Here is a 14,668-nt window from a genome sequence, read left to right on the forward strand (position 1 = left end):
GACTTGGGAGTCTTCTCCACTGTCCGAGTGTGGCCTCTGTGAAAGGACTTTAAAATGCCACGGGACAAACGCTTGCTCCGCTCCGACAAGGGGGTCGTGAGGAAGGAGCGGGCGGGGCAGGGCAGCCCTGAGGAGCAGCCGCCGCACCCTCACCGCAGAGGCCTGCACCGAGCTGCGTCTGACGGCCAGACACGTGCCGGCGACAGCTGGCCCACAAACGCTGGCCCAAATATATCACGCGGTCAACTGAGTCACGGTCCCCAGGTGGGAAATGGATAAGCAGAGGCTACAAGAACTCACGGCCTGACGTAAACATCCAAACTACTGTCCATTATTTAGAATAGAATTTCGTGGAAGTTAAAAGCAATCAAAGTGAAGCCCCAGCACTCCCCAATAATGAACACCGATAAACATACTTACTAACTGTCCACCTCTACTCTGCCATCCCCAGAGAACAGCCTCTTCTGCCGCTGGCAGCTGGTACAGGGGCTTCTCCAGCCAGAATAGACCGGCCTCCACGGCCAGCGGCCTCCCAGGCAGACACGCGCTGGGCCCCTGCTCCTCTTCCAAGGCCTCGTTCCCGACGGCGTGAGCCCACGCACAGCCCTCTGGGTGGTCCTGGCAGCCATCGGCCAGTCCCTCAGAAAACGTCACACTTGCAAACGCTCCCACTGGGTAACAGGCGGGCTCATTCAGAGACGGGGAGCACCACGGCCCTGGGAAGCTGGGCAGGTCCCCTCCTGCAGGACTCGCAGGTATATGTACAGCGTCTCCTGTGAGGGGGACGACACGGGCCCTGCCACGTGGCACTATTCCTGCACTGTCCCCTGTGGTGACGGGAACCACCTGCAGCACCTCGTGAGGGGGGTCGGTGCATCCATGCACTCGGGCCACACGGGAACATGCCTCGAGAGTCTCCCCCAGTTCCATGTCTCGGACAGTCACCTGTGGACTTCCCACAAAGTCCACTCCGCCGTTCCACGCAGGGCCACTGGGCACGGGTCCGGCACGACGTTGCCCGACGTGGCGTGCGTGTGTGCTCACCCGGCACACGTGGATGCTGTCCCTCTCCCCCCGACCTGCTGCTGCCCGCGTGCTCATCCCCGTCACGCCACCCCCTAAGGCATCCGCTCGCTCCTCAGCCAAGTCTGAGCAAACCTGCTGCAGTCCTGCCTCTTCACGGCTGTGAACAGAGTCCGCCTCTCCTGCCTGTGACCTCTGCTCACCCGGACTCGAACCCAGGCTCAGAGGCGATGTGCGACCCAGACCCTCCAGTCTGCAGGCACTCAGGGCTCCGGCCGCGCCGCCCTCCCGTGTGTGGTGGCTACTGCCACCAGGCGGCGCCGTGGAGGCCGCCGGCCTGAGAGCCGCCCCGCGCGGTGCGGAGCCCGTCTCCCAGCGGGAGGTGGTTTCTGAGTCTGACTTCACATCTCCTCTGGTATCCTCACGGGTCTCTCTCGGACTGGCCTTCAGTGACTCTTTTCGGGCACTTCCTGACCCTGGCCGGTCACTCACTGCGCTCTTCACACACACCTCATCTTCCGTTTTGACACACGGGCCCGTTTCACGTTCTTCTTCTGGGCCGGCGAAAGCAAACACAGAGGAGATAAAGCTACCCTGAAAACAGTCGGAGCCGTCAAGAGACTTGCCATCTGGGGGCACTTCCTGGGAGCTTCCGAGTTCTGGGGTGCCCGTTGTGGGGAACACCCCCTCCGCGCCCGTCTTGCACGGCGCAGCAGTTACATGGCAGATCTGTGCTTGGGCCGGGCTGGCCCCAGGATCTGCACACAGGTCTGCCACCTGATGTGAAGGTCTCCATTCGAAAGCCCTCTGTCCATGACCCTCTTCTTCAAAAATGCTCATTTTATCCTTATCTGGGTAAGATGAACTACTTTCAGATTGCAAAGACAAGTGTGCTTTGTTCACAGGCTGGATGCTTCCAGGTTTCAGGCTGCAGACACCGGGCTGCTGCCCCCCGGCCATGGCTGGCGTCAGCAGGCGGGCTGGTCCAGCATCACCAGGTCCGTTAGGGGCTACTTCTCGGAAACTGGCATGAACGGGAAGACACTGGTTTCTAAGGCTCAGGCAAGGGACACAGCTTTCCCAACTCGGATGAATCCTATCTAGACTCCGGGGAAGGAGACTACCTTCTGGCCTGCTAACATCAAAGCGGAAATAATCACGGTCTTTCAGTGGTCTCAAAGAATTATCTTCTCTTTCCTTTTCAGAGTTTAAGCTCTGGCCTACGCTCACTGCTACAGCTCCAGAGTCACCATTTCTCTCCATTTCTGAAGGGTGGGTTAGTGAATCAGCGTGCGAGTCACCCGTGGGACTTACCCGTTCTAGACTACAGTTCTCACTTCCTTCAGGGAGGGCACACACACATCCCGGCGAGCTAGTGCCCACGTTACGGTGAAGTGCAGGGAGTGCGCCCGCGTTACATACTGCGCTGCTTTCTGTGCAGTCTCGAGGGAACCCAGTGCAAGCGTGAGCCCTTAAAGACACAGTCATTAGTTCCAAACCAGGTTTGATATTTTCCTTAAAAACTTCCTTCCTTTCATTTGGGCTGGGCATGCCCCGTGGGGACCGCTCTTCCTGCGGGGCAGCTAACTGTCCTGGGCCTTGTGCAGCCTTCCCCAGCGGCCGGGCCCCTCTGCGAAGTCCCTCAGAGGTGACAGCTGAGCGACTGTCTTCCCCAGCAGCTGCACCATACACGGGGACACACAGCTCCTCGGCGAGGCCCAGGCCATCAGGATCTACAACACAAATACTGTACAACTCGCTCTCTCCCCAAGCCCCATGTGCCTGGTGACCACCGCAAACAGGGTATCTGGCCGTCACCCCCCTGCCAGATCTGTCTAAAGAGCTACTGTCACTTCGGATCTGAACGTTTACCGCCCTGTCGTGCTCGGTGAGGGCGTTTATGCGAGCGGCTGGGGGATGGCCAAGACGGCTCCCTATGTGGGCACCTCCCTGCACGCCCTGGCCGGAAGACAGAGCCTCGTCACCTTTGGGACAAACGTCTTCAGAGAAACCCCGTTCCCCGACAGAGCTCACACGGCGAGTGACCGATACACGGCCACAACCGTGCTCAAGAGCAACAGCTTCTGAATTCGTCTCTCTCTCCTCAAAGCTTTCAGACCGAGGCAGGAACTGGGGCACGGGAGGGGACACAGAGTCGGACGACAGCCTCAGCCCCAGCCCCCGCGGGGGCCCCGGGCTCGCAGAAGCCCTCACCCACAGAGTGGCTCCGGCAGCCGCCCGGCCGCCGCCTCCATGTCGGACACTGGGCAGCCCCTCACCTTCAAGGGTATCAAATAATGAAGACAAAGCTTTACTTATCTGGCGCCCCGACTCCGCCTCCTCCACAGACTCCGGCAACAGGCCAGCTTTTTCGCTGTCCCTGTCACTGCTTCCTTCTTTGCTGAAGCAACAACCCATGTTCGAAAGTTGAAAAGCTCACACAACCACGCCTGCCGTGCTCGGAGCCTCCCCAAGTGCATCTCACGCTAACTTGCTGTGACTTCTGACGAGAGGCCGACACCCAGACACCAAAAATAACCCCTTGCACAGGAGTCACATGTCCCTGCCACTCAAATCCAAAACCCGAACTACCACAGGCCCCGCTGAGCAGCCGTCCTCCGCCACGCACTAGAGACCAAACGCCACGTGGAATCCAAAGCCTCAGAAGAATACATAATTTTCCTAGTATTTTTCCTATTCTCATAAATTCAATTAAAAAAAAATCCCTACAATTGTTATCCCAGCCAGAACAAGACATTCCAGACTCCTGCGTTTTCCACGCTGTTTCCGCATTCTCTGAATTGCATGCCATGGGATGACGGCAACCCAAGGGTTAGAGTGTTTGTTCCCCAAGGAAAAGCGACAACAAAGACGTGTTCTTTCGAGTGTACAGGCAGCGGGAGCTGCAGCTCACTCCCGGCTCTGAGAACCAAGACCGCAGGTACAGAGGGGTACCTGCGAGGTGCGACGCCACAACGGTGTCCACAAGGGACACACACGGCAGTGTTCATGGTGAACAGTGCACAGTTGGGATTTGCTCTCAAACACCCCAGCAAGTCAAGAAGGAAATACATACGCATCATTTTTTTTTTTAAAGTGTGTGTGTATAGGGAAGGAAGAGATGAAATACCAGTAGCAAAATGGTGGGGGGGACTCTTCAAGGTCACGATGGGCACATCAGGTTTATTATTTTCACTTGCACAGATGTCTATAAATTCTCACTAAGACAAAGGAAAGAGCAAATGAGAGAAAAAAAGAAAATCAACATCCAGCAGGCCAATAGCACCAAGTCCCTTGAAAGTTCCCAAAACCCTTCCTAGTCCAGGTTATCGTCCAGGTGTGAGGCTCGGTTTATGTTGACTACATGCATAAGCTTTGGAATATCATCTAATCTGTGTTAGGAGCTTTCTGATTTGTAAAGCGGGGCCAACAACAGCTGTTTTAAAGGCTTGGCATGAGGACAGTAAGTAAAATACTCAGATCAGAACCTGAATACCCCTCTGAAGTCCTCGCACTCTGGAGCCAGGCCAGCTCTAGAGCCACCTCCTACTCTGTCATGCTTCCCTCCTCACCTTCTCTAGTCCATCCACGGAACCCAACCAAACAACCCCAGCACGGCCTGCGTTTGCCCATCTGTCATGACTTCTAGCCACGCTTTCCCAATCGCACCATCCTTTGTAAGATCATCCCCCCAACTAGGCAGGACAACCATCTCCCACCCCCACACGCTGGTCCCTCTTTATGCCTCTAGGAAAGCATGCGAACAGCAAGTCTCAGCACTGGTCCCATCAACTACCTCAAACCGGGATCTATACTGGCCTCGGAATCTGCAGGTGCTCTAAAAGGATTAAAAGACGCAAACACAGGAACACCTGGGTGGCTCAGTCCCTTAAACACCCACCTTCTGATTTCAGCTCAGGTCATAATTTCAGGGTCATGAGATCGAGCACCGTGTCAGGCTCCGTGCTCAGCGTAGACTCTGCTTGTCCCTCTCCCTCTGCTTCTTCCCACACTCTCTCACTCTCAAATAAATAATTTAATTTAAAAAGATGTAAACACAAAATCTTAAAGACATGCCCACGTTTGTACATAAGTTGAGGAGCACAGGGGCACTACGCTACAATACTTTAACTGACCTGCTCTGTTGAGAAAAGAGTTGGATTTAAAATGTCCCAGCATCAGGGGCGGCTGGGTGGCTCAGTTTGGCTCAGGTCATGATCCTGGGGTCGTAGGATCGAGCCCCGCGTCAGGCTCCCTGTTCAGCAGGGAGCCTGCTTCTCCCTCTCCCTCTGCCTGCCTCTCTACCTACTTGTGCCCTCTATCTCTCTGTAAAATAAATAAATAAAATATTTTTTTTTTAAAAAAAGTGTCCCAAACTCACTCATGCCTGGTGAGGGCCAAGCGACACCAGGTATGCCATAGAAACACACCAGCAAAGTCATGGGCAAGTTGTGCATGTGGCGTTCAGCAGCTCAGGCTGAAGAAACCCTGGGGAACTACTAACACAAGTATCTGGCAATGCACCTTTAGTTCCAATAAAACATCACCTGCCAGACTAAATGAATGTCATTAATTTGCATTTTATTGGTTTGGGCAATCAAGTTTTGTATTTCTGTAAAAGTTACATGCAGTAAGAGTTTATCAGTAGTTCCCTATTATTAGAAAAACAATAACAGCTTAGAAAACGTTCTCATTTAAAATGTTATAAAAAGTCAAGGAAAATGGGGAACTAAGTATCTCCAAGCTTTCATTCCCCTCAGAAATATCAAGAAAACAACGAAAAGGGGCGCCTGGTGGCTCAGTCAGTTAAGCAACTGCCTTCAGTTCAGGTCATGATCCCAGAGTCCTGGAATCGAGTCCTGAGTCAGGCTCCCTGTTCAGCGAGAAATCTGTTTCTCCCTCCACCCCTCCCCCTTGCTCGTGCTCTCTCACTCTCTCATATTTTATAAAAATATAAAATCTTTAAAAATTGAAAAAAATTTCAGTTTAAAGTGTGGGAAAAAAAAAAGAGGGGCGCCTGGGTGGCTCAGTGGGTTAAAGCCTCTGCCTTCAGCTCAGGTCATGATCTCAGGGTCCTGGGATCGAGCCCCACATCGGGCTCTCTGCTCAGCAGGGAGCCTGCTTCTCCCTCTCTCTCTGCCTGCTTGTGATCTCTGTCAAATAAATAATTAAAATCTTTAAAAAGAAAAAAAAATAAATAAAGGACTGTCTGAAGCCCAAAAAAGCTAGGGCGAAACTCTGGGAAATCAGGGAAATCAACAGCAGTCCTGTATATGGGAAATTCCAAAAGCCACACCCAGGCAAGAGAGACGCTCAGAACAGTCCTGAGAAGACCTGAGGCTTTCACCGTGGACTGATCCACAAGTCTCGAGCACATGAGCTAGTCAGTGAGGTGCTGTTTCAGGACAGCCAGTCTATGAATACTAGAAAGGGTAGTTGTAGCCTCTCTCCTGTTTCCTTCGGGGAGGAAGGTGTCTGGACTGTTTCAGTGCCTGGCATTAACAGAAATCTCTGTCAAAACATTTGCTAACACCAGCTAAAAGCACAGAGACTTCAATGAACACACATATGACAAGGGACAGTCTTTACAAAAATAATCTGGGAAAGCCTCAAAACAGTTAAGACATTACACACACAAAATCAAATGCCCAGTTCTCGGCAACAACAAAAATCATAAGGCAAACAAAGACACAGGAAAACACAACTCACTCAAAGGAACAAAATTCACTATCCCCGAGAAAGCTCAGAGATGGGACTTACTCCACAAAGACTTTAAAACAACATTTTTAAATGTGCTCAAAGAATAAGGGAAAAACATGGACAAGGAACTAATGTTAACCAGTAAAATGATATATGAACAAAATGAAAATGACAATACCAACAAAAAGACAGGTATTTATAAAAAGAACCAAAAGGAAATATTCTGGAGCTGAACAGCAGTATAGTTACTAAAGAAAAATTCACTAGAAGGTTTTCAACAGCAGCCTTGGGTAGTCAGAAGAATCAGCAAATTTAAACAGGGGACAAATGAAATTATCTAGAGGAGTAAAACAAAAAACAAAAAACAAACCAGAGAAAAGTGAACAGAGCCTGAAGGACTTACAGGACATCATCTATGTCCCCTATGGACCAACACACTCATCGTGGGAGTCCCCACAGAGGAAGGGCAAGGGAGACTATTTGAAGAAATAGTAGCCCAAAACTTCCCAATTTTGATGAATACACAAATTTACAAGTCCACAATCTCAACAAACTTTAAGTAGGATAAACACAGAGACCCACACCAAGACACATTACAATCAAACTGTTGAAAAACAATCTTGAAAGCAGCAGGAAAAAAGCTAGCTGTGAGGCACAAGAGCTCTTCAGGAGGCCTATCAGCCGGTTCACCACCAGAAACTTTACAGGCTAGGAAGCAGGAGCAGATATTGTTAAAGCACTGAAAGAAAAAACTGTCCGCTGAGAATTCCTTATCCAGCAAAACGGTCCTTCAAAACTGAAGAAGAAACTAAAACATTCTCAGATAAACAAAAGTTGAAGTAGTTTGTTCACACCAGGTCTCCCCAGGAGGAAAGGCTGAGAGTCCTCCAGGCTGAAAGGAAACACGGGACACGGTAACACAGAGCTGCGTGAAGACACAAAGCTCTCTGACAAAGGCGAATGCATGGACAGTTACAAAAGTCAGTATTATTATTTTGATTTACTGCTCCATTTTTTATTTTCTACAGATTTAAAAGGCAAATGCATAAAAAAATTATAAGTCTATGTTATTGGGCATGAAGCGATAGAGATGTAATCTGTGACATGAGTAACATGAGGAGGAGGATTTTACAAGAGAACAGTTTTTGTGTGTTTTATTAAAGTTAAGTAGGATGAAAAATTAGGCAGTTATACCTTCTGGATATTATACGTAATTCCTATGGTAACCAGATATATGTATGATTAGATAAAGATAAGTTTTAGAATAAACAACTAAACTATCAATTATAACATGCTGATACTAATGAGATTTTTCAATTTAGGTGAAGTATGCCTTGCAAAGACATATCAATGAAGTCCATTACACAGTTCCTGCCCTTTTGGGTCTTAAAACTGCTGAGAGAAAACTAAGACATTTGAAACATTTTTTTTAATGATTTTATTACTTGATAGATAGAGCCGGAGAGCACAGGCAGAGCGAATGGCAGAGGGAGAAGCAGGCTCCCGCCCAGCTGAGCCACCCAGGCACCCCACTTGAAACATTTTTTAAAAATAATATAGAACATAACTTCTTAAATAAATTTTAATCAAATTATAAAAGCAGTACAGGTGATTAGAAAAGGATGAATCAATGAAGAGAAAAGTTAAAGCCAAGAATGCCACTGCGGGACATAAACGTTTGTCAAGATAAGCAAAAAATTACAGAGGGAAAAAAAGGGATTAGAGTTGACTTCATTCCAAGTAGTAACTCAGTTACTTTTCAATTATATATCCCAATCCATATTTACATAGTTTTGTTTTGTTTTGTTTTGTTTTGACAGAGAGAGATCACAAGTAGGCAGAGAGGCAGGCAGAGAGAGGGGGGAGGCAGGCTCCCCGCTGAGCAGAGAGCCCGATGTGGGGCTCGATCCCAGGACCCTGGAATCATGACCTGAGCCGAAGGCAGAGGCTTTAACCCACTGAGCTACCCAGGCGCCCCACATATTTACATAGTTTTAATGGTCTTTTCTATATAATAAATTTATAAAGTAGTAAGTAATAAAACCTCTCTCTACTTATTTCAAACTTAAACCCATCAGACTCCAACCTCTCCACTGGGGTCCAACTGGGCCCACTGCCCCCCCACTGCTTGCTTGAGTTTCCACCAGCTGGATTTCCCCTCCACAAACCTTTCCTTCTCCAATTTCTTCCATCTCGTAATAAATGAAGCCACTATCCATCAAGCTGTTCCACTACCCCTGATTTATCTCTCCCTCACTCCAATCCAATCCACCACTTGGTGTGGTTAAACCCACCTCCAGAATAATCTGAAATCCGTTCATTCCTAGTCTGATCCACCATCATCACTTCTACCCTCCATTCCTTAACAGTTTCCTATTTACCTTCTTTGCTCACTACAATCTATTACATATAAAAACAGACTGAAGTCAAAGTCATCTTCCTAAAATACAAGTCATGCTATTCCCCACCTAAAATCCTCACAACTTTATCCCAAGTTAACTCCATCCACTCAGAGATCAGTCTAATAGGTTTTTGTTTGGGGTATTATTTTCTACTTGGTTCTTTTTTTAAATGAAATAACAGATACCAGAGAGGAGGTACATCTCACCTTGAGTTTGGACTCTGAAGCCGGGTTGCCTGGGTTCAAATCATGGTTCTGCCACTCTACAGATAAGTAATCTTGGGGAAATTACTTAAGCCTCTCTGGGTCTCAACTTCATGAGCTAAAGATCAATTTTTTTGATGCTCACTGATTGGCTGGGGTTGTAAAGAATTACTATTCAGTAAGGTTTCAGTGGCGGGGGGGGGGGCTGTACAATAGATAGGATTAATATTACCACTGGATAAATGCAAAGTTGCTCCTGAATTATTCGGACATTTATTTGGGCACCACTATGGCAATTCTACTCTCACCATGTCCAGCTGGAGGAAGGCTGAACCTACAAGAGACCGCTTCCCAAATCAGCCTGCCAGACACTCTCACTCAGCCACCAAAACACCGACGGCCACGCCCACACACTCGGGCACACCGTGATGATGCCAGCTAGAAACTATTCAAAGCCATGCCGTTTATAACAGCAGGAAAGAAAGAAAAACAATATAAATGCCCCCAAACCAATGGCTTAAGAACCAGAGCACTACAACATAAAGAAAATACCATAATGGCAAGGACAAGGAGATACATAGATGAAATCATGCCATGTGGGAAAAGATGAGGGGAAATACACGTACGCTGATTACAACTCCATAAAAATGTGGTATCCTTTCATTTTCTGTAAAGATGCTTAAGTTTGTTGTAAATAAAGCTTTGTTCTAAGCCCAGATATCTCCCCGGGCACCTTGAGCTCTACTATTTAATGATCCTATGAAAACCTAAGTGTGCAACACCCTGTTAACACTGGCAAATAGGACATCCACATTTTACAAAACTTTGCATCAGAGACGGGATGTGCCCAAGGGCCACCAGCGGTGCAAAAGATCAAGGCCGAAGCAAGAACTTGTCATCAAGGGTCTCTTACAGGACATTAGCTCTTAAAAGTGAAAGAGCACATACAGGCGGTACTAGTTGCCAATTTTTTCTGTACAGAAGTGAAATTCTACATTCTGGCTCAAGTGTTTCAATTCTTTTCTAGACAGGTCTTGTCTCAATATTTATGCATAGATTAATAAAACAGGCAAAAAAAAAAACAAAAAACAAAACAAAAACCAAAGAATCCAAGATTTAGTTTTATCCTTACCATAAGTTTTAAAGAGATTATCTGAATATTATGTTGGACCGTAAATCAACCATGGGGAGGAAGAAGATTGGTCTTTAAAAGATTTTTTTTTAATGATTTCTGTATAATTTCCTTTTTAGATTACTAAAGGTCTTGTACTGGGATCTTAAACTACTTAAAATATTATAAAATTCATTTTAAAAAATCAATGTAAAATACAATATACAAAAAAAGTACATATACAATAACAACAATGAAATAATAATAGTTTGGAGGGAATCTTTCATTTTTAAAAATTCTACCTTAATGGGGGCGCCTGGTTGGCTCAGTGGGTTAAAGCCTCTGCCTTTGATTCAGGTCATGATCTCAGGGTCCTGGGATCGAGCCCCGCATCGGGCTCCCTGCTCAGTGGGGAGCCTGCCTCCTCCTCTCTCTCTCTGCCTGCCTCTCTGCCTACTTGTGATCTCTGTCCAATAAATAAATAAAATCTTTAAAAAAAAAAAAATTCTACCTTATTAAAAGGATCCACAATCCAATCCCTCCTTCAGATGCTACATGAACTGCTTGCAATATGGACAAAATTTACTCCAAGTTTTCTAAGATTACTTTGGAAGTTTTTATTTTCTAAACTGTGCCAGGTTTGTAAGATCACTTAGAAGATGCCAAGCTCAGTCTGGAGCGGCCCCAAATGCACCTGACATACGCATATGCACATAAGGTAAAGACAGAGTTGAACAGCGGTGCATCTCCATTGGCTTATTCTTTCACTAACCAGAGCCAAAACATGAAGCTGATTTTCTTAGTAAAAGCCTACTATGACTTGTGTACTTTAAAGAATAGACTTCCAAAATGCAGCTCTAATCATATGTAGCCCACAGATCACCAGTGGATCACTAAGAACACCGAGAAGAGTATTTGAGACTAAATGAACACGACGCACACCCATCTGTAGACCTAGACATGCAGCACACACAGAAGCCAGAGGAGGACACAAAGTACTGGCCACTTACAACAACCCACATGGGGCTCCCCCACCACCAGACCCCCTTTGTTGGGAAACATCAGCATGTTCTAATTTTGTTACAATACACAGTCGTTCATTCGTGAGCCTCGGCTGTGAATTACCTGACTCAAAGCTGGGATGGAGCTTGTCTGAGGAGTGGTCTGGGATATGGGACCATTCATCTGTAAAATTGAAAACGTCAAACACACCATCAGGACAATGGAAAGCAGTATTTTCAAACCACAGTAGTTTAGCAAAAACAAAACCCCCTAAGAAAAATACATTTTTACATGACAAACCAATAATATTCAGAAAGATGTAGGAGCCTAGAAACTTAAAATATTTTAAAATTCTAACTGACCACTGTAAGCCAAATTCTTTGTAGTTTCAATGGGGAAAATTAATTAAAAATCTGCTTTGCTTGATATGGTAAAATCTTAAAAGGAGTCAAAATTTATTTTACAGTCCTAGTTAATTCTTTAAATACCTACCAGTAGAACAGGTGTAATGTCATTACAGTATTTACAAATCACTGCATTTTTCTTGGTGATTTCAGCTCCAAAAGCTTTTAAGTGTCTGGAGATACGTGTTTTCTCTCTCACCCACCACTGCTTCCTCTACTACTAAGCTTCGCATAAACTTATTCAGAATATAACACCTATACTTCGGTTGTAAGATCTGCCAGAGTTACTACTCTGATTTACTTACTAAATCCAACACAGCCTCTGTGAGGAGGAGAGGAGAGCGAGGCACCAGGCCAATTCTGGCCTCGACCCACACTCACCAGATGAGCGCTGTCCTTCCCTTCCTGGACTCGCTGGCCCTGCGGTTCAGCCACGACCTTAGTGTCCTGATCAGAAGTCATGAGCTGTTTACTTTGTGGCTGCACTGGGAGAAGCTGAATGGCGACCGTAGAATGCTGTGAACCAAGAGGAGACAACACATCAGTAACCTGAAGTACAGAATACAACGGATGCTCAAAATTAAGTTACTAAGAAGTCTTAAAATTCTCGGGTTTTCCAGGGCATGTGTTTATCCCTCTGGAGTCTAAGCGGCTTATTTACCTATTTACTTTAAATTTGGGCTCACGCCCAGCATGGAGCCCAAGTCAGGGCTTGAACTCATGACCCTGAGATCAAGAGCCCAGGAGAGATCAAGAGCCAGGCACCCAACGGACTGAGCCACCCAGGCGCCTCTGCAGTCTGGGTAGTTTAAAAAAATCTACCCACTGGGCGCCTGGGTGGCTCCAGAGGTTACGCGTCTGCCTTCAACTCAGGTCGTGATCTCAGGGTCCTGGGATTGAGCCGTATGAGGCTTCCTGCTCAGCAGGGGCGCCTGCTTCTCCCTCTCCCACTGCTTGTGCGCACATTCTCTCTCTCTCTCTCTTTCTCTGTCTGTCTTAAACAAATAAAATCTTAAAAAAAAAAAAAAAGGAATCTGCCCATAATTCAACCCAAGAATATACTAAGACTAGAAATCACGTGTTAACATACAAACTCACTCAACTCATACTCAGAAATCCGTTTTCTTAAAAACAGAAAATAATAAAATAGGACTACAATTCGTGATTTGATGAATCCCAAATTTACATGTATCATTTTGACTGGCCCCATTAATTTATTTTGTTCCAGAACAAGAGTTTTAAAGAGAAATAAACAATAATTAGTTAAAAAGGAATCCCTTCAAAATCCTGACCCACACAAACTGAAAACCACCTCAAGACAGGACCGGGGCATTTGGGCGGCTCAGCGGTTAAGCCTCTGCCTTTAGCTCTAGTCATGATCCCAGGGTCCTGGGATCGAGCCCCGCTGCTGCAAAGCAGACTTTCCAAAGCACTGATTCGCCTCAACAGTTAGAGACTGAACTTCCAACAAGAGATCTCATCTGATTTTCCCAAACAGCATAAGTAATAACTCTTTTAGACAACAACACTCATTATTTCGTACGATCAGCGTACGAGCCAGGGTTCTCAGACACCCGGGGCTGCCCTCTGGTGTCTCCCTCTATCTGCAGCGCCGCGTCGCCTCAGAGCGCCACTAGGACTGGCTTCAATCCAGGTTCCTCTCAGGCTGGCCTGAAACACAGCAGCCACAGGCCAGATAGAGAGATTTAAAAGCGAGCTACTTCTGTCTCGCAAGGTAACCAGGCAGGTTCTTCGTTTCTACGACGGTGCTCCCGACTCTCAATAATCCGCTTAGGATAAATTCCCAAAACTCTCGTGGATGAAACCATCTGAAGATCGGCGGTAATCTCTTCCAACGGACAACGCTACCATCAGGCACGGAAGCACAAAATCACTTCTGTGCTGACAGGTTTGGCAGTATAAACTGCAGGAAGCGAAGAAACGCCTGAAACAGATCAGTTTCATGGAGGTCAACGTCCTCCAAAGTCAGGGTATGAGACGTTCAACTCTAAGAGTTTGCAACACGTGAAACTATCACAGAAACGAACGTCAAGGGGCGCCTGGGTGACTCGATGAAGCATCTGCCTTCGGCTCCTGCCATGATCCTGGGCTCCCTGCTCTGCTGGACAACCACTTCTCTCTCTCCCCTCCACTCCTCCCCCTACTGGTACTCTTTCTCTCCCTCTCTCTCTCAAATAAATAAAACTGAAAGAAAGAAAAAGAGAAAGAAAGGGACGGACGGACAGACGGACGGACATCGACTCTCCCCAAACACCAGAAAATGAAGTCATGGGATGCTAACTAGATGTCACAGAAGGTGTTGTAAACACTTTGCCACTATGAACTCCTCGATTTCTAAGATTCTCAACGAAAAAAAATGTTTGGTTAAAAACAAGGTAAGACAGGGGCGCCTGGGTGGCTCAGTGGGTTAAAGCCTCCTCTGCCTTCAGCTCAGGTCATGATCCCAGAGTTCTGGGATCGAGCCCCGCATGGGGCTCTCTGCTTAGCAGGGAGCCTGCTTCCTCCTTTCTCTGTCTGCCACTCTGCCTACTTGTGATCTCTCTGTCAAATAAATAAATAAAATCTTAAAAAAAAAAAAAAAAAAAAAAAAACAAGATAAGACAGCCAAAAGGGGGACATTCAACTGTAAGAATCCTTTATTACAACTACTACCTATATTTTTTCAGTCAGAGACTCTGTGCCTCCTGACAGAACCGGCAGCAAGGCCAGGAAGTGGTCTTGCAAAACAAACGAACAGTGTGCACACGCCCAGGATGGTCTCATTACTGACTCGCTGCTCCTTACTTGCGAACTCACTACGAA

General features: G+C 46.9%; 1 protein-coding gene across 6 annotated transcripts in view; it reads right to left on the minus strand.

The window, feature by feature from the left end:
• Positions 1–14,668, minus strand: part of LARP4B (La ribonucleoprotein 4B) — a 92,435-nt gene that overhangs the window by 51,176 nt on the left and 26,591 nt on the right. For 3 of the 6 annotated variants that reach the window (XM_047739971.1, XM_047739972.1, XM_047739974.1), the window contains exons 2-3: positions 12,227–12,361; positions 11,565–11,624 (exon numbers count right to left, since the gene is read on the minus strand). In XM_047739971.1, coding sequence (XP_047595927.1) covers positions 11,565–11,624; positions 12,227–12,307 — 141 coding nt within the window. In that variant the 5' untranslated portion in view covers positions 12,308–12,361. Of the gene's footprint in view, positions 1–420; positions 3,557–3,753; positions 3,866–11,564; positions 11,625–12,226; positions 12,366–14,668 lie in introns of those variants that run through there. The other 3 variants (XM_047739973.1, XM_047739975.1, XM_047739969.1) reach the window with 3 other exon arrangements.

This window comes from Lutra lutra, chromosome 8, assembly GCF_902655055.1.
Source record: "Lutra lutra chromosome 8, mLutLut1.2, whole genome shotgun sequence".
NCBI classification, from domain to species: domain Eukaryota; kingdom Metazoa; phylum Chordata; class Mammalia; order Carnivora; family Mustelidae; genus Lutra; species Lutra lutra.